General features: G+C 36.1%; 1 protein-coding gene across 3 annotated transcripts in view; it reads left to right on the top strand.

The window, feature by feature from the left end:
• Positions 1 to 26,534, top strand: part of LOC149623260 (uncharacterized) — a 60,728-nt gene that overhangs the window by 15,585 nt on the left and 18,609 nt on the right. For 2 of the 3 annotated variants that reach the window (XM_089853337.1, XM_089853336.1), the window contains exon 2: positions 21,785 to 21,983. In XM_089853337.1, the coding sequence (XP_089709463.1) occupies positions 21,845 to 21,983 (139 nt within the window). In that variant the 5' untranslated portion in view covers positions 21,785 to 21,844. Of the gene's footprint in view, positions 1 to 15,392; positions 15,513 to 21,784; positions 21,984 to 26,534 lie in introns of those variants that run through there. The other variant, XM_089853338.1, reaches the window with a different exon arrangement.

The following is a 26,534-nucleotide window of genomic DNA, read 5'->3' as shown; positions in this document are numbered from 1 at the left end:
ACTTTTCCATCCTCTTAAAGTCCCTCTCCATCGAAGCTCTTTAGCATTTTTCTTTTTTTTCTTTCTCTTTTGAAAAATGACAAGGGGTGGATTGGTAGGGGAGCTTGAAAAGTGGTCCGGTTTTTCCGTTATAGATGACTTCCGACTTTTACGTAAAAATTTCTCAACGCGCCCTTGCGTCCTTTCTTGGATGATTTAAATCAGTAGTGCGGTGTTTAAAAGTCTTTTACCACCCTTTCCAAATTATTGCTAATAAAGCTAACCTAGTATAGTATACAATTTTACCAGACTAGTGTATATTTCACGAGCGTCCTAAACACCGAAATTTCCTATTAACCCTGTTAATAAGTATTTTGTTTAATTTATTGTAATTACTGAATTTTACTTTAAAATTGATCATTCTGACCCTCACCATACTAAGTGAACTTAAGCCTAACACGCAATGAATGCTGTTGGGGGGAGGTCAGATTGCCGGACGTCTTAGCCCCTCTTTAAAACCTATAGTTAGAAATATTGTATGAGCGGCTAAATGTACGCCTTTCTTTGTTATTATCTAGTTTTATTATAAGTTTATATGATATGTTCCATAAGTATGACACTTCCTATACTTCGTAATGCTAGAGACTTACAGCTCGAGCTAGTTCGAGAACGACGCGAGAATTGACTACACTCGGTTTTGCAGTCCATCTTCCTATTTAGTCTGTCCTTAGCCTCCCTAGGCGTCGCTTTACGAGAATCTATGACGTTTCGCCTACGTCACTTCGCCTACGTCACTTCATGACAAGCTCTCATTAACCAGTGACACACTTATGGAACATATCTTATAAACTTATGGTTTTATCAACTGAATAAACTTCCCCCTTTTCCAAAATATTACAAAATTGGATCTGTTTTTTTTTTTTTTTTTTTTTTTTTTTTTACCCCTCAATGTCGCCACCCTTTCCAAAATTATTGCTAATTACCTTATTTATTACCACCTTTTCCACAAAATTGTTATTTCAGTTTCTTTCTGGGCTGTTTAAAAAAGAGGCTTACTTTTAGCCACTCGTAATAAATTAACTCCATCCTAACTAGATGAAACCTCCTTATAAATTAAATACACCAATCCTTCCTCCTCCTCCTCCTGCATTTTGTTTCGCTAGAAAAGAAGTTATTGACCCTTTTTATTATTTATTTTTTTTTCTTCATTGCATTAAAACCCGCAGAGTCCCTGATACGAACGGGATAAATAAAAAATAAGTAAAATTACCCCGATAATTTTGATATTATTTTGCAACCTTTATTTCTTTTATTTTTAGACAAGGCCTAGATGTAGTGATAGAGTTAGATCATTTTCCACGTTTCATCATTGGAAACTTATCGGTGATTTTTGCGAGAGAAATTGCTTGACTGCTCCGCGCTCTTCTCTTTCTGTAAAACTAAATTCCGCTCTGTCGAACTTAAATCGGGGAAATTAGGCTTAGCACGCTTGGAAATAAAGGAAAACTGGCGGGAAAACCCTGGCGCTTAAATTGAATTTATTGATAGAGTTTGCGCGCGTGATTTCCCGTTTCTGGAGACTTCTCTTAGAAAGGTCCGTGCTTGCTTGCTATTTTTAGAACGTTCTCTCCAGACTACGTACACTATATACGACTTGTAGATTATTGAATTTGAATATAGCTGGGCGTGACATTTGAATTTTATCGAAATCATTCGAGTGAATATTAATATTTGGAATGAATGGGGTTTAAATGTTATTTTTAAGTAATTGATAGTTTTGATTATTAATTAATTGTCTATAGTTTTATATATGGAATCATTATGATTACGGTGGACTGATCTTTATGCTTTTGTACGCTGGTTTTTGTCTGGGAAAAAATTATTTGAATATTACTGCAGGGTAGTCAATACACTAACATGAACTAAAATATTGAAGTTCAATTTTAAACATAACGCTGATTTTAGGTGTTAGTTTTGTCTGGAAAAAAATAATTTGAATATTACTGCAGTACACTGGCATATGAACTAAAATATTTAAGTTAATTTTTAAACATAACAACATTCTGAATTTTCTGTAAAGAGTATTGTTAAAATTGGGTCAGGAAATTTTACTTTAAACTGTCATTGAAAGCCTGGAAAAATTCGAGGAATCTGTGGCAACCATTATTATATTGGGTCTGCAATTCAATTTCTTTTAAATAAATTCACTTTCTCTTGGATTGAAAAAAAAGGGGGAATCCATAAAATAGCTCGGATCTAGCTCGAAATAGATTCAAAATAGAGAAGGAATTCAATTATTATTCCCCATCTTACCCTCAAGTTGGAATTAATTTTCTGGGTACTAAGGAGTAAATGTGCCTATTGAATGATTTAAAATTCAATTAAATCTTTGTGCCCATCAGGCGATTTTTATATCCAGGCCCCCTTTTTTTGTAGTAACTCACCCCATCCTTTCAAACTGGCGACAGTGTGTGAGCTAGCATTGCAAATGCACTCGTTGCAGTTTGTCCCTTTTAGAAAGGGGGACATTGGCGTTCCGGTCGATCTTTTCTCTGTTTTATTTTTATTTCATCCCATTGCAGCATCCTTTATACGATCTTCTAAACATTTTCATTCTTTCTCTCTCCATCTTTCTCTTTTTGCTCTTGCTCTTCCTTGTGTTCTTTTGACCGGGGTCATTTAAATCCTCATCCCTCGCAGGACCAATGCCACCAACCTGGTCGTCGCCGCATCCGGATGCGTATCTTTATTTGGACCGTTTTGGTCCCCTCCCTTTTATATACTCTCTCTCTCCTCTCCTCTCCTCTTCCAATCCTCATCCCGAGCTTCTCTCTTCTTTTTCCGCGGCTCTCTTCCATCCGTCCGAAAAATCGACGTTACGATTACATCCCTGTTCTCTGAGGTCTCTGAAAAATAGTCCCGAACTATATATGAGGGTGAGGTGGTTTAGGAAGATGGGGGTAACTGTATGTACCATTCGCTCCAAATCGGATGATTTGTGATTTAGTTCTATTTGTCTGTCGGCAAATTTATATTGGGTTTATGGATAGTATTGAAAATATTATGTAGGGTGGGCTTCAACAGGTCAGAGTAAGCCTTCAGAAACGTAAAGGATTTAAAAATGGGGCTAAAATGTCAAGTAATTTTATGGAACCGTTATAATTAAGTCGTCGAGTTTGATTTCTTGGATTTTCGAAAATGTCAAACGTTGGACGTTACAGCGGTGAACGTACCTTGCAATTTGTTTTAAAAGCTAACCTAGAGAGTTCATTTACTAATATAATATACTTCTGGATGGTCTGTAAAAACGGAGCCTCCGAAATGAACTAGGCCCTTGCGTGTCGCGAACCGAGAATATTTTTTTAACCAATTTAATTCGCCGTGGTTTTACGCTTGGGGGCGCTTATATTACCGTAAAATAAACGAAGTTCAACCCCGTGACCCTGTCGACTGCTTAAGTATTTGGGCCAAGGTCGCGGATTGTAAGTATACGTTTTTATTACTCTTACTGAATTATTTTAATTGAAATAATTTATTTTGTTGTCATCAATACAATCTAACCGAAAGATTCAATAAAAAGTGAATAGTCCCAAAAACATTTACGTTCATTTTAGGATGAAACTTTTCTCTATCATAAAAATTTTGTGACTGACCCCTAAAATATCAACGAAGACCCCTGTCAGAACGGTAATATAAACGCCATCTCGTACACATATATGGTGAAAATATTTTCCTTAACAAACTGGATATTTCCCCACATAATGCATGGGCCTAGTTCATTTCGGAGGCTCCGGTAAAAACATCGTCCAAAGTACATCCCCTTAATTTATTACAGAACTTCAGAAGGTTCAGAACACTGATTTATTTCTAATAATTTGTTTCTGAGGACGAAATCTTGCTTTTGTTTTGAAGCTACTACTTGTTTCTAATGTTTTTTTTTTTTAGGTCGGTTGCATTAAGGCTGGGTTTTGTTTTAATTGATAACAATAGGAGTTCTTTGGATAAACAATACAGTGCACAATGATTCCTCGGGGAAGGGACCCCTTGTTCCATTTTACCCTCCCTCCTTTTCCCCACCAAACCTCGTTCCAAAATTTTGGCGCCCTCAGCAGTTTCCTCGCATTACTTCCTTCACCCAATGCAGTTCAAATTTTCTATCGATACCAGCTAGTCTTTTAACTATGGCTACTAGTACTCTGAAAAGTTGTCCAAGCACCATTTCGACCCAGAGTAAAAGCCAGTAATTGACTACCCTTTCGTTAGTCTTAAGAAATATTAATTTTATAGTACGGTTGAAGGCTAATACCTACCTGCCATAAAAGTACTCTATCACTCGGATTAAACGGATAATGCGAGAAAATCGAAAAGCAAGTACTACACGTTATAGTACGAATTTGTTGAAGCGTTTATTTTTGACCCTTTTACTCGGGTCCTTTTTTTATTGCTAACTCTAATAATAGTAACCTAGCTCATCCCGTATAGATGTGATGGTGTCCTTTTTGGGTCGCTCCCACTAACAACCCTAGTTGGGAAATGGAGTTTGCAGTTTCTATGGGGAATCAAGACTTTAGGTTAGAGTACTTTGATTTTGACAAAGGCTTAACAACCGTCATAAATCAACCCCCTTTTTTTTACTCCGAGTAACATCGCTCCAATGGAATCTACCTTTTATTTTTTATATATATATATATAGCAATTTCGTGACGGTCCCGAGAGACTTAGGGAGTCCCTGGATAGTCAAAGAATGAGTCCATGAGCTAGCTACCATTGAGAGATATGTTGTACAGGGTGTTTCTGAAAGGTCTGGCAGAAATTAAGGGGGATGTTCTTTCAGCGATTTTGATGTGGCCGTCCAGGCAACTGTTTTCGAGTTATGATTTGAGTGTTTTAGGGATGACCCCTTAAAGGTTTGGTTGAAACGATTCTTTGGTATTGTATTTAAGTCCCAGGGACTTTGACGCTTAGAAACTAGATATTCCTAAAAGGAATAGACAAGCCTACTTTTTTCTCCTTGATATATTTATAAGTAGCGTAAGTGCAGCAAAGATCCGGGTTTTATTTTTTAATTACGATTCCAGCTTTTCTATTAAATACCATTAATTAACTTATATGGGCGCCGCCATTGATCCCTGTAATGAAGCTTCTCTGCATGTTGTGTGACGTGTTAGTCCAAACGATGATTGGCTCATACACTCCTACAGTAAGATAGCTCGTTTTACACGTAGTCTGCTGCTAGAAACGTTCCCTTAAATTTAGTTTTCTGGATCGTCTCACTCTTTTTAAAGTTATATTATTGGCCAACAGAGGGTGAGCAAGAGCCAATAAGATTTTAGAATAGGAAATTGGCGAAATTTTTGAAAATACAGAAAGGCACCTCACAGTATGGCCTAACGCGAAGGGGCCAGTGTATTACGTTACATGCTCATTTCTTCCTTAATATTGTGGATAAATACATGGTTCCAATTTTAAATATCCATATTTTTATATGATCTTTCCAATAAAAAATTCTAGGGTGAACGGCGGGTGAACCATTCCTTTAAGAGTGATCGCTCCAAGTATATCATAGCCCTATCAAACCATGAGTTAATAATATGTTAGCTCCCTATAAGTTACTCAGGCAATTCATTTTTATACTCCAGCGTTTTCTTCCGCGCCGCCGGCTTCCCAATTATATGCGACGCTCTGCGGCCGCCACGTGAACGAAAATCTTATTTACTCTTCTTTCCGGTTTTTCCCCGGAAGCGCGGGTAGTGGAAGCTAGCCAATGATATCGGAGCTATTTAAGCAGTCGAATATTTCGCTCAGTAGCCTCGGTTAAGAAAACAGTTCAGAGATCAGTGGATTGGATTGGATATAGCTCAGTTATATAATTTTCTGGTTTTAAGTCACAATAACAACTCTTATCTTTATCAATATCGGCAAATTGCATTGAGTTGCTGCATTTTTTTGTCTCAGTACTGACACAAACTCCATGATCTAATGTTAAATTGTTAAAACATATACCTTCACGACTAAAACACTCCCTTGGTGAAAAAGCAGCCGACGACTCGAGGTCGAGGTGCCGTACGAGCGGGATTTTTTTTTCGACAAGAGAGAGCGCAACATTCGGATTTTTTTCCCGCGCGGGCGAAATGAGAAGAAATCGCTGGATACATTACGCCTATGGAGCCTGACTAACTTATAGGGAGCTAACATATTATTAACTCATGATCAAACCTAATAATGTCCCTAAAATCAAATGAATTGCAAAGCAAGAAATAAATTTCAAGTTTCAAACATCCATTTTTGTCAGTTTGACCACTATAACATACGATGTGAGATACCTATGATAAAATTGAAGATACCAAGCATTCCATAGTGTAATCGCACCGAGTATTGTAACCGTAACAAATCAAACATTGACCCTATAGAGTCAAATGAATTCAATGTAAAAAAATTTCCTAATTTAGTCCATCAGATAAGCTGCCAATTATTGGGTGGTATTTTAAAATGGGCCGGATATTCAGTCCGACTCCGACCCGAAAAAAAGCTTATTTATTATTTCGGGATTCTTGTATTATAATAACTATCAACAACAGTATATGACAAATACCTGGAGGAAAATATGGTTATCCATTGTTTATTATATCTAAAGAGATAGTTGATTCTTCTTCAGTGTACGTGGTTTATCAAATGGTTGACTGCTTTCGGCTTTCTGCCTTCGAGGACGCGCAAAAAAAAACCAAATACAATAGCTTGGTTGCTTCTATTTCATTTTCCAAAGCTTTGAACTCCGGAGTCCAGAATAAAATAATCATGCCTAGAGGTACGTACTGTTTGCCTAACGTCAAATAAAACTCTTTCCGGCGTTGGGCCGAGTTTCTGTGTATAACCACTACCACAGAAATATCTTTTTTTAGGCTTAGCCGGTTTCAGTTCATAATTTTTTTATATATTAGAATTCCGAAACGGGGTCATCACTTCCACCATCCATGGTTGGTATATAATAGGGTAGACTATTCTTATATTTTTAAAATGAGAAAAACTCGATGGTGGTTAGACTGCGCGGGTTTCCATTGTCGGAACTTCTATTTTTTTTTTTTTTAATATTTTTTTATTTTTAAATTGGGTATGTGTGAATGAATGAATGAGAAAATTCTGGGATATTCGATGATTGCATTATCTTTTCTGTGGAGAATTTTTTCCCAACTATTGATGGGGATATTTTGCATTTTGGAACGTAAGGCGGTAAACCTGAACGCTATGGGATATTGCACTATCTTTTCGTAGAGATTTTTTTCCTAACTATTGATGGGGATATTGTCGCATTTTGGAACGTATGGGGTAAACCTGAACAGCATTATCTTTTCGTAGAGATTTTTTTCTGACTATCGACGAGGATATTGTTGCATTTTGGAACGTTAAGGGGTAAACCTGAACAGCATTATCTTTTCGTATAGAGTGCTGTCAGAAGCGCCGGTGTGACGTCACCCATGCTGTTTTCCCATGAAGAAAAAACGGTAACTGTCATGGCCGCCCATTGCTAAAGGCAGACTCGTGACGTTTAGCCTTGGATCTGACGTCACAACTGACAGCACTCTATAGATTTATTTATTTTTCAACTATCGATGGGTATATTTTTGGAACGTGAACGGTAAACCTGAACAGTATGCATTCTGCAAAGGCTCAAGAATAAGGTTAATTATGATAGAGACGATTACTTAAAAGGTAATTTGTATTATTGAGAAATTTTGTTAGGTATAGAAACGGAATAAGTCCGAAACGTTCTTCAAAGTTAGACCCCAACTTCAGTAAAGATCAAAAAATTCAAAATGAATCCACCCACAGTATTTTTTTCTCTCTCTCTCTCGCTCGAACTTGAATTTATAATAAATAAAATTTTCGCACGGTTTTCCGCTAGGGTGTTCTCACAGTTTTTGAAATATTCATTTCACTTTTAAAGTTACCATAAATCCAATTATATAAACGGGAAAAAATATACCGGCATCTATTGAGTTCTTAAAATGGGATGGACCCATCAATAGGCTTAACGTCCTTGATCTTGCACTCTCCTTTTAAGTTTAATCATCTTCTCTATCTCTCTTTTGCATCAAGATATCATAGGTACCAAAGACCGTAAAGGTATAATATTATAGTATGAACTAAAGGTGAAACGAGGTACTTAAAATGATGGATATTATCAAGATAAACGTGATGTTTTAGGAGAAGGGGATTGAGTTATGTTTTCAAGTATTGGGTTGGAGTGATGGTGAGATGTATTAGGTAATTCTGGTCTGGCCTCTCTCGTGCTTTGGACGGTCCATCCCGTTTTCTTAATGGTCTTCTATACAACAAGGATGTATTTTTTTTCCAACCATGGGGGTGACTCCGTGGATGGAAAACTTCTCAAGGGGTGCTTTTGTGTTACCACCGTGATATCCGTTGTGTATCACGTGGTCAGGTTTTTTTTATTTTTAGCCATAACCTGAGTTACATTTTTTCATATTTATTTATCTTATAATAGATATTATTAGAAACTATGTGTTTCGGAGAGTAATTGCTCCAAGTTTCATGAAATTTATTTTTTGAAATATACAGTATTCATAATTAAAATTGTCTTTAGGTAAAAAAATTTAAGATAATGTTTTTTAAATATTAAGTAATAATAACTTGGGTTCTGACTAAATTAGACCAAATTAGGAGGTACCCTTACTTAAAAACTAATTGAGCTTAAAGTTTCATATTTAATTACATTAAGGATTAATTGAAATTTTAAGTAAAATATTAAGTTTGCGTTATGTTCAATTGACTATAACTTTGGTCCTGGGTAACTTAGACAAATAAGTACCCATTGAAACTAGATATTCTATGGAGTAATTTCTCCAAGTTTCATGAATAGCAGAATATAAATACATTAACGGCAGTCAATTGACTTAATAATATTTACCTAAGCTTGAAAGCGAAATATTTTTAATTAAAACGTTATATCTAGACATTTTTCACATTTTCGTCTTAAGCAAGGTTCGTACGAAACCTGGAAAACCTGGATAAGTCTCGGATTTGGAAAATGGTGGAAAAGCAATACTAAATATGGGCTACGTGTGATGTAGCGCGCTTAAAATTCTCAGGATATTGGCGAAATTTGGTTAGGGATAAGCTGGAAAAGTTGGGGGATTTTCAATATAAAAATTTCTTCCGAACCCTGTTAAGGTTAGGATATTAAAGCCATAATTTATGGTAATACCATACCATAACAATAAACTTGTTCAAATTAAAATTTTCTTTAAGCTAGGCCTATATAAACTCGCCAAGTTTTCTTTAGGCGGGAAAAGTTAAGTATAAAGTAAGGTAAATTTCCAAGATTACTTACTAGCGATAGCGAAAAGCGTTTAAATTATTCCCTAAGGTGCTTGCATGGGTTATAGGCTTAAGAAGTTTTCAAGTTAAAATTTAGGCCTAAAAGCCTGAGCACGTATTTGCCGAGTGTTCTTTTTTTTTCTTCGTCGTTCGGAACATGAATGAGATAGTGAAAGTGCTTTTCCTGTTTTCGACTTTCGCTTTTCGGTTCTTCGTGCCATCCTATAAGTAAAGTAATTCTAATCCAAGTCTCTAAGTCCCTGTCTCTCCTTATGCTTCAGGCATTAATCTTACGAGCCCTATAGGGGATGGGAGAACTGGGAGTATGCTTTGTTGATAGTGAAACCATGGTATACGCTAGTATGGGGAGAGTAGGCTTGTAGCAAGAAGTGATATCTAGTTTACTAGGGAGAAGTTTTAAGATGCCTAGTATTCGCGCGCCATAGTCCCAGTCCCCCTTCCAAAATACAAGGGGGGACCTAAAAGGAGAACGGGCTATTTTGCCTCTCCTCAGTCGGAAAATACGTAATTTTCGTCATTAGCGTCGCCGCGCTGACGTGCGTTGAGTTTTCAAGAACCAATGAGATGCCGGCTGGTTGTAATTTAGAGGCGGGGATTATTAACTCCGGACCTACGTTTGGACTGGAGATAAAGCTAGAAATGTGGCGGATTTATACCTTCTCCCTAATAAACTATATATCACTTCTTGCTTGTAGTGTATCAAGGACATTCAGCACTGTTTGAAGTTTAGGCGAAAACATTTGCATCTGTATTTGTTCTGGTATATCAGAGTGATTAAAAATAAATTTTAAAGTGATCTCTGTTTAAAATCTAACGTGTAGTGTTAATTGCTCATATTGTAGATAGAAATATGGTTTCAATTGATATAATCATTATTTCATACGCTCTTTTGATTAAAAAAGAAAAAAGATTCTAGTCCAGTGTATCCCTTTGAATAGAAAACTTGCGAACGAAAAATAAAGTCGGCGAAAGGATCTAGACAAATACAAGTATACTTATTTATTTTACGTACTTATGGTGTCTGGAAATCCCAAAGGCTCGGTTATTTTTTGATGAATTAAACTTTAAAAACTGGCTTTCCACTTATGGATGAGAAAACTGCCCTATCCCTAATCCCCCTCTCCCAGAAAAAAAAATCTTTCTCTAAAACGTGAAATAGGTAATTTCCGAGAAGCCACGAAAACACACTACACGTTTCTAACCTCTCTCTCTCTCTCTCTTTGGGATTCGCGTAAAAAACTTAAGACTGATATAAACTTCTAGTCGCCTTTTTGGGTTTTAATGCCTTTCTCGAGATTCAGATGTATTTTCCGTAGTGGTTTCATCCTGTTATTTTGTTACAGTGTAGTGTTTGTTATATCCTTACCCGGTTTTGGTTCATTTGGGTTTACCGAAAAGTTTTAGGTACTTAATGGCGTTCCTAATGCGTTTGGGAATTGCATTTTATTTTTTTTTTTACCTCGGTGATTATGGTCAAGAAGTAGATCTATAAATGGAACGAGTTGACCCTGCCAGTTGGAGCGGTTAAGCGGTGTATCCGTTTAAGCGTAGGTAACTACTAACTGAGTCATCCATTACTTGGCGTCTGCAGAGTTAGGTTTTAGCAGAAGTAAGATGAGACTAATCTCACTTCTGGTTTTAGCTGAAATAAATCTTCTGGTTGTTTTTTGTTGGGTGTCCGAATTTCAAATATAATATATAATCAAGAAGTGATATCTAGTTTACTAGGGAGAGGATATTAATTCGCCACATTTCTAGCTTTATCTCCAGTCCAAACAAACGTAGGTCCGGAGTTAATCCCCGCCTCTAAATTACAACCAGCATCTCATTGGTTCTTGAAAATTCACGTCACTGCGACGCGAATGACGAAAATTACGTATTTTTTGACTGGGAAGAGGCGAAATAGCCCGAGCTCCATTGTATTTTGAAAGGGGGACTGGGACTATGGCGCGCGAATACTTAGGCATCTTATACCTTCTCCCTCGTTAACTAGATATCGCTTCTTGATATAATATAGTCGTTGAACTGTGGAGGGTCGTAGGGTCATACCATATAATAGACAGGACTGAAATCCTTTGAGAATGTCATAGCCCTATTTCTTCCCTTTCGAACAGTACTAATTATTTTTGGGTTACAACAATCAGGGCTCGAGTAATTAAGCAAAATGGTCGAAGATTTTCTGTCAATTGAATTAACGCTACGGCCTTATTTACAACACACTTTTTAGGTTGTCATAACTCTGGTTTTAAAAGAAATAGGAAATCCTTTTAGAATGTTAATTTATAAACAATCTCAATCGAAAAAAAAAATATTAAAATAAAGTAATTAGTATAATTAAGTAAGGTTATTAAAAACCCTTATCTCATGAAGTAGAAAAGAATTATAAAAGAGATAAAAAAATGAAATTTAGAGAGACCTAAATGCGCTGCTACTCATTTCCTTCTCTAGGAATGGAAATTTGCATTTTTGTTTTTGCTTTAAAAATCATCTTTTTTTTTTCCTTCGTAATCACGTCACGTGGTCCATTTCTTTCTTATTTGAAAGAGTAAAATAAACCAGTTTTCAAGCCTTATTATTCTAACTCGAATGGATTTTGTTTAAACTAAAGTCGGAGACGAAAATGGGTCACGTTACGTATTTACATCAACCGCCCTCGCTGTGTCTTCTTTTGAGAAAGCGTTGAATATTTTTTAAATATTGAAAATATTATTTTATTTAAATTTTTTAAATATCCTGGGTAGATTAATTTGAAATAAACAAAATTGAGCAATATTTGTGTTTAATTTTTGCCGAATTTAGTTTCCAGGCGTGTTTAAAGCTAGCGTGGGTGTGAAATTCAGTAAACAAAGCTATTTATAACCCTAAATTTATTCGGAAATAGTTCTTGCCCCAGTTTCTTAATACAGTATGAGTGATATAACTCGAGTGAATTAGGACCGATTTAGGCTTAGTAATCCTTAGGTTGGTTCATCATAATTTCCCCCGTTTTTGAGTCTTTGCCTAGACGTTGAACTCAAAATAGGCCAAATATAGGCTTGCCAAAGTTTCTTAAAATTATTAAAACGTTGTTAGTGCGTCTAGTACTAAAATATTTTGTTGAATTAGGTGGCTTAGTTTATTATGATTTATCCAAATTTTTTAAGCCTTTTTTCTATAGTTGTACCAAGAAGCGATATCTAGTTTACTAGGGAGAAGTTATATATTCGACACATTTCTAGCTTTATCTCCAGTCCAAACATATAGGACCGAAGTTAAACCCCGCCTCTAAATTACAACCATGCAGCATCTCATTGGTTCTTGAAAACTCACGTCAGCGCGACGCGAATGATGAAAATTACGTATTTTCCGACTGAGGAGAGGCGAAATAGCCCGGCCTCCTTTTACGTCCCTCCTTGTATTTTGCAAGGGGGACTGGGACTATGGCGCGCGAATACTTAGACATCTTATACCTACCTACCCTAGAAAACTAGATATCACTTCTTGGTTGTACTATAGACAATAAAATCAAAATAGGCCCTATTTAGGCTTAGCAAAGTTCAAGTTTCGTAAAATAATAAAAATCTCGTTAGCACGTCTAGGACTAAAACGTTTTTGATGTTAGCCTTCCTAGGATCGATATAAGACCCCTTTTTATGGAAAGGTTTTTAATTTCAAGTAAAAATAAAAATATGTCTGATCGAGAAATTGTTTGTATATTTAAGTGGAAAAAAAAAATCCAGTTTAGCTTGTTTAGGGTGACGTGCTCCGGTTTGACGAGATTGGGACGATATTTTAGATGTCTCCAACCACGTAAATCTGAATTTTTTTGAACGCGAAATTTATGCCGGGCAAATAAAAAAACTTAATGTTTTATTCAAATAACAAGAAACGTCCTAAGCCTGTTTTGTTGAAAGTGGGCGGACATATGTGCTCGGTTCGGGTCCCATGCTCCTCCTGTAGCTCTAGCTATAGTTAGAAGTTAAGGGAGTTTACGAGACTATGACGAAAATTTGAATATAAAATCCATGTTTGCTGATTTGATAATGGTTGGTAAACACGTAAGCTATAATTTGGATTGTGTTTCATCTTCACTTTAGTACGGTTCCTACGAATATGGTAAATAGGGATGGCATACAAATGTGATAGAAGTTGGTTTCGAGCAAAATACTCTGGAAAAATTATTATTGTTATTGTTATTATTATTGGCATAAATTAATAATCTACCATTAAGTTTCCATGTCTGAATGGAATCTATAGCGAACTGTCGCCGTCGCCTCTTCTGCCTATAATCCGTCTCACCCCAATCTGGTATTAAATTATATGAAATATTACCGCCGTCAAAGGCTTCCCTTTAATATGCTCTTAGTATGTATGTCCTGTGAGAAGTAATAAAAACTTCTCCTACATTGTCGGCGAGATTTTTGTTCCGTTATTTTCTCCCCCAAAATGTGTATACAATAGCATGATCGCTTAAAGTCCGAGTTCCAACGAAATTGGTTCTAGCGAACTGAAAACCGTGCATCGAGACTAACAATGGAGTGCCCTAGCCGATTTTTGGGAATAATATTGAGAGGTTATAGCTAACTGAAAGCCGTGCAACGAGCTAAAAACATTTTCCAAAAAGACCTAATGATGGACACTTAAAAGGATTATTTCCTTATGTTAATAGTAAAAATTCGTAAGTATGTGGATGAAATAAATTTTAGCAGGTACATACAACATAATTTGTAGTACAGGTAAATAGATGTAAAAGATGAACTTGTACATTTTTCTTCTGCGTGTAAATTCTACAGAGAATCGTGCTTATTTAGATTATAACTTAACTCCTTCAATATAAAATTAACAATTTGCCTTGAAGTTTATCGATAGTGTTCCCGAAAAACTTGGAAATATCAGTTAAACTAAAATTATTTTGGGAATTTCGTATAGAGAGCCTTCAGCTTATATTCGTGAGCTAAGTTTCACGGCCATACTGGTGGGTTGAATGCGGAAGGAAAGCTGGAATCCACCAATATGGCTGCTAGAATCGTGACGTACTACACTCAGCCAACTGAAAGTTCTCTATTAACCCTGCCTTAATTTCCGGCTACGTGGATTTTATATTAAACAAGCGCTCTTGAAAGTTAAATTAAACAAAAATTCAATAACGTTCTTCGAATCGTTAATGTGTTTACATTCGTTCGAAATTTTTCTCGACTCATTTCCTAGTTAGTTATTTAAACATCAACCGTGAAATATTAGCTTTCCTGTTACGTTAAATGTTATTTTTAATAAGCTTTATTAATATCCAACGAATATAAACAAAATCCTCTCATATTTTTAAATAAAATTTCCCATTACTCACTCGAAACATAATTTCGATTTCGTTTTAAAAAATGGTTCTTGAGTCAAGGGGGATTTCAATTTAAGCTTAATTTATTGTCACAAAACGTTGCCCTCTTTAACACCTATTCGAGATGAAAAGTCCATAATATGAAGTTTAAACTTCCTCAAACATGTAGAGACGAAAGGATAATTTGTACAGGGTTCGTATGAAATCTGGATTAGTCAGGGATTTCAAAATGTCAGATTTTTGTTAAAAATTTAGGGATTTCTTAAACCATAGTCGAGAACGTTAAATATGGCCCTAATCACGTGGGCTCTGCTGTAAACACCTAGAAATAAACGGGTATATTGTCAAAAATTGACAAATTTGATAGGAACCCTGGTGTAGCATCCTAGACGTTTTACACTTTTAATTTCTTTACATTATGAACTTCTGTCTATAAAAAAACGTATATTCCGTGATTGCACCTACACCCCTACCTTTTAAAGGGGTCAAAACTTTTTATAATAATTTTTGGGGAAGCCCCGCATTGGGAAAATGCGCTTAACCCACCGCTAGACTCAAAAAAGTATCTATTAAAAAAACTAGGACAAATAATACGTAATTTCTAACCAATCCTATTCGACAACTAGCTCTTCTGAAATAAGGATGTTCTTCGCGTTACCAATAAAGTTAGTTTACTTTGCGGTAGTGCCCGGTAACGCGCGTTCTTTTTCGCGCCACTTGCTTTTCTGTGTTGTGTCGATCCAAGGCTTAAGAAATCGTTAAGATTTGTTCAAGAAAGTTGTTTTGTAATTTTGAGGGGTTTTTTTCAAGTGGTAGTTTTACTCGTAGTGGAATTACTTTTATTGACCAGCGAACGCTCAAAAAGGTTTGTCAGTTTTTTATTTCTCAAATTTTATGGTCAAAGAAAACCGAAATGCAGGAAGTGAGTGAGAGATGTTTCCCGGTTGTGTTTGGGATGCGAACCGAGTCTTAGATTAAATTGATTTCTGATTAGGCTTAGATGTAATACGATACGTGGGGAAAATGAGAAAAAAGCCTTCTTCCCTTTAATGTATTTTAAAAATCTGTTGCGGCTTTTGGTTCTGGAGTGAAATTGGAGTTTAATAATCAGTGGGGTGGATTTGGAGTGTTTTAAATGGAAATGCGGTTCGCGTTTTAAATTCATTTTGCGGGTACTTTGAATAGTTTATTTATTCATTGGCCGCCATCTGTCGTCTGCAAAATGGCTTTACTTAAGCCTAATTTCCCTTTTTTTAAAACGGGCATTTTAAAAGTCGTTTTGCGAGTGTAGTTTCAAAAGCATACTACGTTTAGTAGTTTTATTTGTTTGAAGTCTACTAGACTTCTTTATTTATTATTAGCTAAGCCTCATGGCTCAAATAATAACGAACCATTATTTTAGGGTTCTTAAAGTACACCGTTTCAAGATTAAAAATATGGCACAAAATATTTTAGGCTAATCTACTGTCTGTAACCCAGAACTTAGTGTTTAACGATGCGTGTTAAACAGGATCCTGCTACTTGAGAGCCATATAATTTATCAAACTTAAAACATTTCTTTGATTGTTTCAAAAGTGCTCACGAAGAAGGGGACGAGCTTTAAATTAATAACTATGAAAAATGGGTTAACCTAAAAAAAGAAATGAAGTCTCGCGTCTTCACGGACCCGTTAATTCTTCAAGCCTTGCTCGCTGTGTAATTACTCGTTACCCATCTCAGTTAAATTAGCCTCGTTTTTATCTACTGGCCATTTTTATACCTGTCATCAGTGACACTCGGAAATGACCTTTAATTACGCTTCCAAGTATGAGCGTTTACCCAAGCGACGTTTGTAGGATTTAAATCGGGGTCAAAGTTGGATTTTATGTTCAGACAGTGTTAAACCTTGTCCATAATTTTCTTCATTCAAGCTGCGTTATTAGCCACATTTGTTAAGGATCAAAGTTTAATTAGGGCCGGACAGTGTTGTCCCACCTTCTACACTATTCTATAACTCCTCAGGGTCAAAGTTGAATTACGATTTCTATCCTGTAGTCATCGGCGACGCTTGAAACTGACCTTTAATTAAGCTTGTTAGTGACCTTCGTACGACCGTTATCTAAGCGACGTCATTTATTCAGGGTCAAAGTTGAATTATGTCCAAAAACTCCAGACAGTGTTAAGCCTTGTCCCGCCTCGTACCTGAGCTCTCTATTCAAACTGTTGTCGTGCTTAAAGTAACCTAAAAATAATCCTTTTTATTAAAGCTGTGACAGTGGCACGGTTTACCCAACCTAATGAAGATTTCGCGCCTTATAACTAACTTGGTCTGTCGCCTGGGGCAACTTTTAATGAGCTACGGATGTAATACCTTCTTCCCTCATCCATCCCTCCCTATCTTCTTCTCTTTCCCTTTGCGGCGTTGGTCTTGATACGTCATTAAAATAATGAGCCTGGATTATTTTCAATCAACCAACCCATGACCATCATGAGGTTTTAAGTATTTTCCAAGCACGACGACCGACGACGACGGAGGACAGCTACTTACTTAAGCTTAGCGTTAACTCAACGGTATTTTTTGACAATTTTCACGCCCCAATTATCACTCCGTATTTTTTTATTTCATTGCATGGGAAGTCGATTTAGGAAATTTTAGCCAAGGCTTAGGGATTATTTATGTTTTTTTTTTTTTGGTTGACATTTTCTAAATGTTTAAAAATGGTTTAAAGTCGCGAAGGACTTAAAAGTCGCTTTATACTGTTTATTGTTTTCGTTTAAACTTTATCCCGAAAGTTTAGGAATTAAAAGGCACGCAGCGAGCGTGTAGTGTTTTTCGACATTTTTTGTCGGGTGCTATACGTACTCGGAATTTTATTTTTTATTTTTCCTTGAGTGGGATATAATGGCGTGTAATGCAAAATTCGTTAATGTTTGTGCCCTAAAAATAGGAGGGTGTATTGCACTAAAGTTTCGTAATGTACCAGTACTTGGGTATTTCTGGGAAAGAAAAAAAAATCATAATTTATTCGAAGTTTTTTGTGGTGTAAGAGGGACCACGGTGACATCTCTAAAACACTGATGGCAAAATATTTCGACTCAAATCGGTCAAAGAATATGCACCTTAATTTATGCCAGACACCCTGTGTAGATATAATAGAATATAGAAGATTGAATTAATTATTTTGGCCTATTGTAAATGAACTAATAAATTTGTTCATGGTCTTAGTATCTTTTTTAAAAACAAATAATTTTGTCGTTTATACAAGAAAAATTGCTGCGGGAAATTGACTTCAAAGTTCAGACTCAGCAAATTTTCATAATGAAAAATCAGTATTGTTTCTTTAAATAATTTAAAGCTTCATCTACGTGTAAAAAAATTGTAAAAACTTTCGGTTTTTCTTCTTCAAAAAAAAAATTGAGAAAATAAATAATAAGAATGGGAGGAGGTAGGTAGATATTCCGCGTAAATTTATATAGTTCCGGTAGCTTTTTATTCAGATAATTCTGTATATATTGGTTCGAATCACGCTTCGAGAAGAAAAACCGTGAGAAAACTTCTAAAGCCAAATCCCTAAATTCAGTCTAACTGTAGACTGAAGTTAAATCAATTGTAGCTTTTACCTACAATGCCGTGATCTCCTGAATTGTGTCGTGGAATCCAAACAGAAGTACAATTTTTGTTTAGACCAGGATGAAACCGGGGGAATAGGAAAAAATTCCAGTTTTTGTATAAGAGATAGTTTGATGGCACTGTCAGTTATTTTTCTATGGGGTTTAATATTGTTAAAGGTAGGCGTATGCTGTTATTCTGTAGGAGGAAAAGAAGCGGCTGAAAAAACAGACGGTGTCGTGACTTTAAGGAGTTATATAGCGACGTGGCACTTTTTCAGATTTTCACATTGTTTTACGCGTTGAAAAGGCTGCCATCTGCCAATTCTCTTAAAAGGGGTTCCCACCTTTAATAAGCTACTCTTGTAATATACTAGGATATGAATATCTTTCCTTATAAAAGTGACTTTATAAACTAGGTCTACTGAACCAAAGTTTTGATGGAGGCAAACTCCTTGACAAGGGTATGAGGAGAGAACTTGCAGGCATGATACGCGCAAGGGTTTGTTCCCATGTTTTTCACAGTCTGGGATCGAACTTGGGACCCTCTGGCTGCAAAGGCGAAAACGATAACCAGTACTCCATTTCACAATATACTCACTACGCGTAGATTGTCTATTTTACTTAACATTTTTGAATTAGTTTTATTTTCAAGCAACAAAGTGGTTATTGTGTTAAATCAGGGATAGATTTAATTTTAGAAGTAGGAATGGAGAACGGTTTGTATTTACTTCAGTCCTACTCATAGCCCAGTATAGAGCCCCTCCCTCCAACACGTAACGAAAACCCCTCCCTCCAACACGTAACGAAAACCCCTCCCTCCAACACGTAACGAAAACCCCTCCCTCCAACACGTAACGAAAACCCCTCCCTCCAACACGTAACGAAAAGTTTAAATTATCTTATTGGCTCACTTAAACTACGTTTTGATAGCGTTTCTGACGGGATGGCGAAAAATACGTGATTCCTTTTTACCTCTGTCGCTATGACCCTCCTCTTCTTTCATACCCCTCCGTCCCGTGGAAGGGGGTCTGAGACTTTGACGCGCGCCCATATTACTCTGTTCTCCATTCCTACTTCTAAAATTAAATCTATCCCTGGTTAAATGTGTCCACATGTTTCCTTTATCTAGAACGAAGAAGACCTTAGTGGAAATTATACGCGACTATCCCTTTAAATTAAAAACACTGAACACGTTTTCTTGGACAAAGTATCTTTCCATTTCCTTGATTACGTCTATGGACACCTTAGTTATATTCTTCTTAGTCTGGGGTGGCTATAAAAAGTTCAGGGAATAAAGAAAAAAAGCTTTCTACGAAATAGAATCGAGAGAGAAAACATATACTGGAGTTCCAACGAGAAATTAAGCTCTCCCATTTTCTGCTTTATACGTTTTTAGTCAAAGACACGTAAGAATATATATATTACTTTGACCCCTGGCGTATGTAGGGTAGTAATGGTGGTGGTGGTAGAAAAGGTTTTCGCTTTCGTTAGGAACTCTTTAGTTTGTTCTTGGGATCTTTAGAACTGCTCGAGGGGCTCTTTTTGATTGGTTGAAAAAGTAAGGTTACTATTTACCTAGTTAAAGTAACTACTTTGCAGTAAAAAGGATTTTGTTTTCGCAATTCAAAAGTAAATTAATTTAAGTTGAAGTTGCGTGTTTTCTCAAGTGAAGTGATTAAGTGAAAATGTTGTACGCCTATAATTACCCTTTTTGTAGCACCCATTTTATCTACAACATTTCTGCCATCTTGTTTTCACCTATAAATTAAATCTGGAAAGCAATCTTATTAAATCAAAGTTACTTAGAAAAATTGAAGCTCCGGATCGAGATACGCGTCATATTTGGACCACGTGCCCTGATCCTAATCGCCACCCATCCTTTACAGCCAAGGCTTAACATTTTTATCTTTAGATCCACGATCTGCGCTTCCATGGTTTTTATTAGCTATTATTGATTCGGGACATGACGTATTTTCTTAGCTATAAGCTAGTTCCGAATTCTCCGGAAGTGTTTTTTTTTTTTTCTATAGCATCCAGATTCTTCTGGAGCATCGACTGATAATCAAATAGAAATGTTAGTATGGATGCGGAGAAATAGCATCTTTTTTTTCTTGATCTTCTTTTGGGGGAGTGGGGATGAGTTCCCCTTAGGAGTTCAGGTTAGTCGGATGAGATCAGAAGTAAAAAAAAAGGTGTATGTGGAATGGATTTAATGGAACACGATCGAATCTGGGAAGAAGAGAAGAAGCAAGAAGTTTTTCACGAGAATTATTAGGAAATAGATCCGATTTCCAGGCAGGAGAGCTTTTAAATCCCACCGGGTCGTTTTTTATTAGTTCTGAGTTGGATTTCATTCGTTTTCTGTTTTTACAACAGGTAGATTTTATTATACATAGTTTTCTGGGCTAGGATTATTCATACACTTTTGCACAAGGATGACAGGCTACTCGGCAGACAAGTCTGCAAGCCCGGACTCCTTGTGTAAATGCTATGAATCCCCCTAGTCTGAAAACTATGAATAAGCCTCTTCGATGTAACTAAAAGGGAAAGATACGGGGTTAAAACTTTGGCTTCCATCTCACTTTTCAGCGCTTGCGCTGTAGGCGCTTTGGGTCCAGAGAGTCTCAGAGACGGCTATGGGTCAACCCCCTTGTGTGTCCCGATGCTAAGGGTTGCCTATCCCCTTTTTTTACATCGAAAAGGCTTATTGTTCCGTCATAGTTTAATTATGGTACCTGTGATTGTAACTAACGAGTAAAATAGTTTTTAAGAGCAACTCCATCCGGCTGTCGCGCCAATTTTAGATGAATCTAATCTAACAATTTGGCGGTGTAACGATCCGTTTTGATTAAGATCTTGTTTCTTTCGATTATATACCTATATACTCTTAGAACTTAACATAATGGGTACAAAGCGGGGGTTTACTTCTTAAAAGACCATCCTGATTTCGCGACAATTTCTCTAGAACTAACCTATAACCCGAATTTATCTACTCGATAAACAAACCAATGAGCTTATATAAACTAACGGTCCGGATACGACGCGGGATTTACGGACGTCTTCGTAAAACGACTTCCTCCTGATTTCGCGCCAATTTCTCCAGAACTAACCTGAATAGATTGGCGGGAATCTTTTAGTCGTCTCCCACTGAAACTGTATATATATATATATATATTTACACCACGCCCTACGCAATGCCGGTAGTACCGGGTCCAATTTCCTTCACCTACTTTTGACTTTGTTACACTTGTTTAAAACGTAAGGGGAGAACCCTTATTTTGACGCGGTTGGGTTTGCGAACGATATTACCATACCGTGATTTTGGGCGTATAACGCTGGAAGAAGCGGGAATGGCTCCCCTGACCCACTGACCTCACCGTGCCCCCATAGCCAGTAACTTTCCCTCGATTTCGTTCTAAGTTTTAATGTTATGTTTACCAGGAGCTAAGCCTAATGTTTTAGGCCTAACTTTTACTTGCCCATCCCCAAAACAAACTTTTCTCTGGTATATTAACACTCGGTTATTTTTGTTTTTCTTTCATTTAGACTCGAGGAAGGAAGCGTACTAGTATAGCCTAGTCTCTGAGGAGTCTGGGGTGCCTGACAATGCCCCCAACAAGGCAGTACTCGAGGAGGTTGAGTTTGAACCTTCTGACCACATCAACTACCACCCTCTTTCTCACAATCTTCGTTCTACTATCGTCCAACACTAAATTTTCTCAAGCTCAAGCTGAAGTTTCAGCTGGTAAGTTCTTTTTATACGTTTAATTAATTTGCCGCGTCCTTTCTGTACTCTGTAGTGTCCCGGGAGGTAATTACCTCGTTAATTTACAGTGCTGGCAAGGCTTAAATAGGGGTGTACTCTGCTATGAAGTTAAAGTGATATTCTAGGGTTTATTTTACAGTTTTGTCTCGCAATCTTGGCATTAAAGATAGAAAGGCTTTTATAGTGAACTGTAATTCGTAATTGCTTTTACGAAACGTGTGTGTTTATAATTGGATTTGTTGTCGACGGTGTTGGATATGTGTTTAATCGGATAGAAGCAATAGGCGTAAAGGCAGGGTGTCGGGGAAATAATCTCTTTCTGAAAGCGTTTTCTTCTAATGTTTCCAAATCAGTAGATTAAGGAGTAAACAGTTCAAGTTAGAACCTCGGAAAAGTCCAATATATAAATCAGATTTTTAATGTTGAAATATATTCCTTTCAAGACTGTAAACGTTTGGCCACAGTTTCATTATAACCCACTAAATTAATTATAATTTTGAAGGTACAATGAAACGTGAACTCTTAATTAAAATCTAACTTAATTAAATCAAAGCTGCTTGATCTAAATTTAATAATTACCGAACTGAATTTAATATTGAATCGAACAGAGTGATATTGTCATTAACGCCGTTTCTTAGCGACGCAATAATTTAATTAATTTTAATTACTAGTGTTTTTTAAAGTCTAAAGTCTGTGTCTTGATGAAGCACAAATTCAAAAGTTTATTTCGTCTGTGACCTGATATAATTTGAGGTTAACGGTCTAAACAAGCGTCTTTGGCGTAGTCCTCAGAAGTAACTAGTTCTATTAAATATTTAAAATTGTTCGTTTTATAACTACTTTTAACGTAGATTGTCGCTAAACTAATATTAATAAACAGTAAGTGCAATTGGTTTAAATATAGCATACGTTGTGAGCTTTGCATAGATTATGGGTGATGCACCTTTATAATCATTGCCTAAACTAAACCAATGTTAAAACCATCTCAAAATATATCCTAATTCAAGGTTAGTAACCCCATCGCTCTAAATGAATAAAATGGAAAAAAATAATCAGCGCTACAGAAATTTCGTAAAAGGAAAATTTTTGGTTCATGAAGACACTGTATATGAAATTTCTAAGACTTGTGTCCTACTTCACTTGTAGCACTAGCGGAGCATTGCGAAGCCAAACCAGCCAACCCTTAGTGTTGTTCTTTGTGTCTTATAAGCCATGTTCACACATACATGGGAAACCGGTTAGAAGCGATTAAAACGCTTCCAAAGTTAAGTGTGTACAAAACTGAAACGCGAGAAACTACAAGTTCATAAGATATGTTCACCATAAGTTTGTCACTGGTTACAAACTGGAGCTTGTCATGAAGTGACGTAGGTCATAGATTCTCGTAAAGCTACGCCTGGTGAGGCGCCTTCAAAGGGTTAGTAAGACTAAATAGGAAGATAGACTGCAAAACCGAATGTTGTCAATTCTCGCTTGTCGTTCTCGAACTAGCTCGAGCTGTAAGCCTCTAGCATTACGAAGTATAGGAAAATTCATACTTATTCTAAGCCGATTCCCGTGCAAGTGCGAACATAGCTTAAGAAGCGCGTTGTACCATATCCACTTTGGCCTTTTTGATTTATCCCGAACTACAATCTTAGCTATTGAAGTTTTTTTCTTCTTTTATTTAAAAAATAGATATCCATCTGTTTTGAGGCTTGCCATATAATATTTCGATATCAGACAGAGGGTTTTCTTACGTATCTAAGCCTTGGTTCCTATTTCTTTATGTTTGTTTAGGAGTTTTAAAGTTGGAATGTGTTGCGTTGTGTTTCTTTTCGATATACGAGAAATAGTTTTAAAGATTTTTTTGTCTTGTGTTTGGAAGGAAAGATATACGTTTTTTTCTATAGCTATATGAGAAATCATTAAATTGAATTTTGGATCCGGGGAAATTTCCCATGAGTATTGGTGTATTTTTAATCGATTATCTTTAGGCTTAGCTATGGATTATTGTAGTAAGATTTTAAATTTTAAGGATCGGGCTGTTGAGCGTAATATTTAATTTGAAATCATTAAATTACGCTTATTAGTTAACTAACTCGTAATTTATACCTAATATATGAATTATGTTTATTAATTCTACTCTATAACTATCAAAATTTGAAAGGAAAGCTATGTCAGTTAATTTTAATCATGTTTTACATTGACACCTTATTAAGATTCATCCTCTTTATCGGATTTAATCCTTGAATCAAAGAGTTATAGAAAATTAAAATTCCAAATTTAAATCGTTTAAAATTAGGCTTAGCATAGTCTTAATCTATACATAATCCCTGTATTAGGCTTTACTGTACAAGTCCTAGGATTAGCAAGAATCTTTGATCTGACTCTGCACCATCTTTATTGTACACTTAAACTCTTCACTAGGCTTTGAAAAAGACATTTAAACTGCGCTAGAACTCCAAAACAATCGATGAATTATACTACCCTAAAATCCTTACTTCTGATAGTAAATAAACTTCAGTGTTCACCTTCAAGTAAAGAAAAATAAAAAAGAAAACATCTTTAAAAAAAATCATCTTCAGACAAATTTAAAACCGATAAAAATCCAGTTTAAACATCCCAAATCGTGTTTGTGCGAGGCATATTTTCAAGGTGCCATACTTGGATAACCAAGCCAAGCCGAGCAGAGCCATAAAAGCGAGCTATATCCTAAATCGAAACTAGTTTTTTGACCCTTTAGCATCTAAGGGTCAATTCATGGTATCCTGTTAGAGGAAAGGATGTTGTCTAAGACCATACCATAAGGAGTATAGCTATAGAAAAAATACACTTCATAGAAAAAAAGAAAAAAATGTATATGGGGGTTTAATGGGGGAAAGGAATTTTTTGATTGGAGGTCCGGAAGTTAGTCTGCTAGAGAGTATTTTCCAGTGAGTTGAAAATTGCCCATCTTTTTTTTTCTTTCAGGCTTCAAATAAAATGGAGTCTATGAAAGTTATTTTTTATATTATTCTTTAATAGCGTAACAATTTCCTTTTAAAGAACTTTGGTACGGACTGAAAAAAGTTCTTCGTTTTTGTTGGGATATTTAGAAAGGATTTTTTTGAATTGCTTTTTAAAAAATAATGCATGGAGAATTTAGCCCCATATACGTGACCTTTTGAAGAAATGGAGGGTTAGTTTGTTAGTTAGACCTTGTAAACTTTAAACGTTATTATTTTTAAATTAAATTAAACTCCATAAATAACAAGTATTGTTTTATAATATTATAAAAACAATGCCTGGTAAAAAACTTAGGTTTTTGACCTACAGGTTATCGATAAATTTAGAATGATCTTTTCAAATTTTCAAACATCGAGAAAAATCACGTGTTTTCTTTGGAATCATAATTTCAAATTAGGCTTAACAAGTGGGAATTTAAACTTAACGAAATTAAAACGACAGAACATCCAAGCTAATACCAAGAAGCGATATCTAGTTTATTAGGGAGAAAATATAAATTCACCTCCACATTTATAATCTAGCTTTATCTCCAGTCCAAACGTAGGTCCGGAGTTAATCCCCGTCTCTAAATTACAAACAGCATCTGATTGGTTCTTGAAAACTCACGTCAGCGCGACGCGAATGAGGAAAATTACGTATTTTCCGAATGAGGAGAGGTGAAATTGCCCGGCCTCCTTGTATTTTGAAACGGGACTGGAGCTATGGCGTTCGAATACTTAGGCATCTTATACCTTCTCCCTAATAAACTAGATATAGCTTCTTGGTATCATTTAATGTAATGGGTTAAGAACCCATTCTTTGCAAGTCCGCGGTGATCAATGGCTTTGGTGGTTCCTTTTTAAACCCGGTACAAATTATCCTCGCATCTTTATTGGTGACTGGGGAAAATTCCACCCTGTACAAAGAAAGATGACTTCTGTATTATCTTATACCTTCTCCCTAGTAAACTATAGATATCGCTTCTTGCTAATACTGTTTCTCTGAATGAGGGAAAAGATAGAAAGATATTACGAAAAATGATTCGAAACGGTTCAGAAGTTCAGAACAAATACTAACACACCAACACAAACTGTAATCAAAAACCCATCACTTTTGACAAACAGCAAAAAATTCCCATAAAGAAACGTCACCTCACTTATTAATTAAAATGCAATACATCAAAAAAGAAAAGGATTACATTTCGAGTATTTGTATATCTCAACCCTGTTTCCAATATTTTGACATTTCTATGTATGAAATTTTTCTCTACGAAAACTGAACTGAAACAGAGAGAAAAAGCAAAACCAATTTGAAAACTTTCGAGAGAAAATATATTCTTTTATCTTATGTATTACGTGTTGAAAATACGTTTTTTCCTTCGTTTTAACATACGTAACATATTCTCAACCCATCTTTTCTTTTTTCTTTTGCTCTTGGTCCTCCCCAAAAAAACGCCATGAGGTGAAGCAAAAAAAAAAAAAAAAAAAAAGTGGCCATAACCCCATAACCATTCTCTCAAAGTTTTTCCTGAGGCGTTTCCTTTAAGCCGGGGTGAAAGAATGA

This window comes from Phalangium opilio, unplaced genomic scaffold, assembly GCF_054372755.1.
Source record: "Phalangium opilio isolate 3A_F unplaced genomic scaffold, DU_Popi_V2 ptg000113l_1, whole genome shotgun sequence".
NCBI lineage: Eukaryota > Metazoa > Arthropoda > Arachnida > Opiliones > Phalangiidae > Phalangium > Phalangium opilio.
The sequence above is the reverse complement of the archived record's forward strand: the minus strand, read 5'-3'. Positions and strand labels throughout refer to the sequence as shown.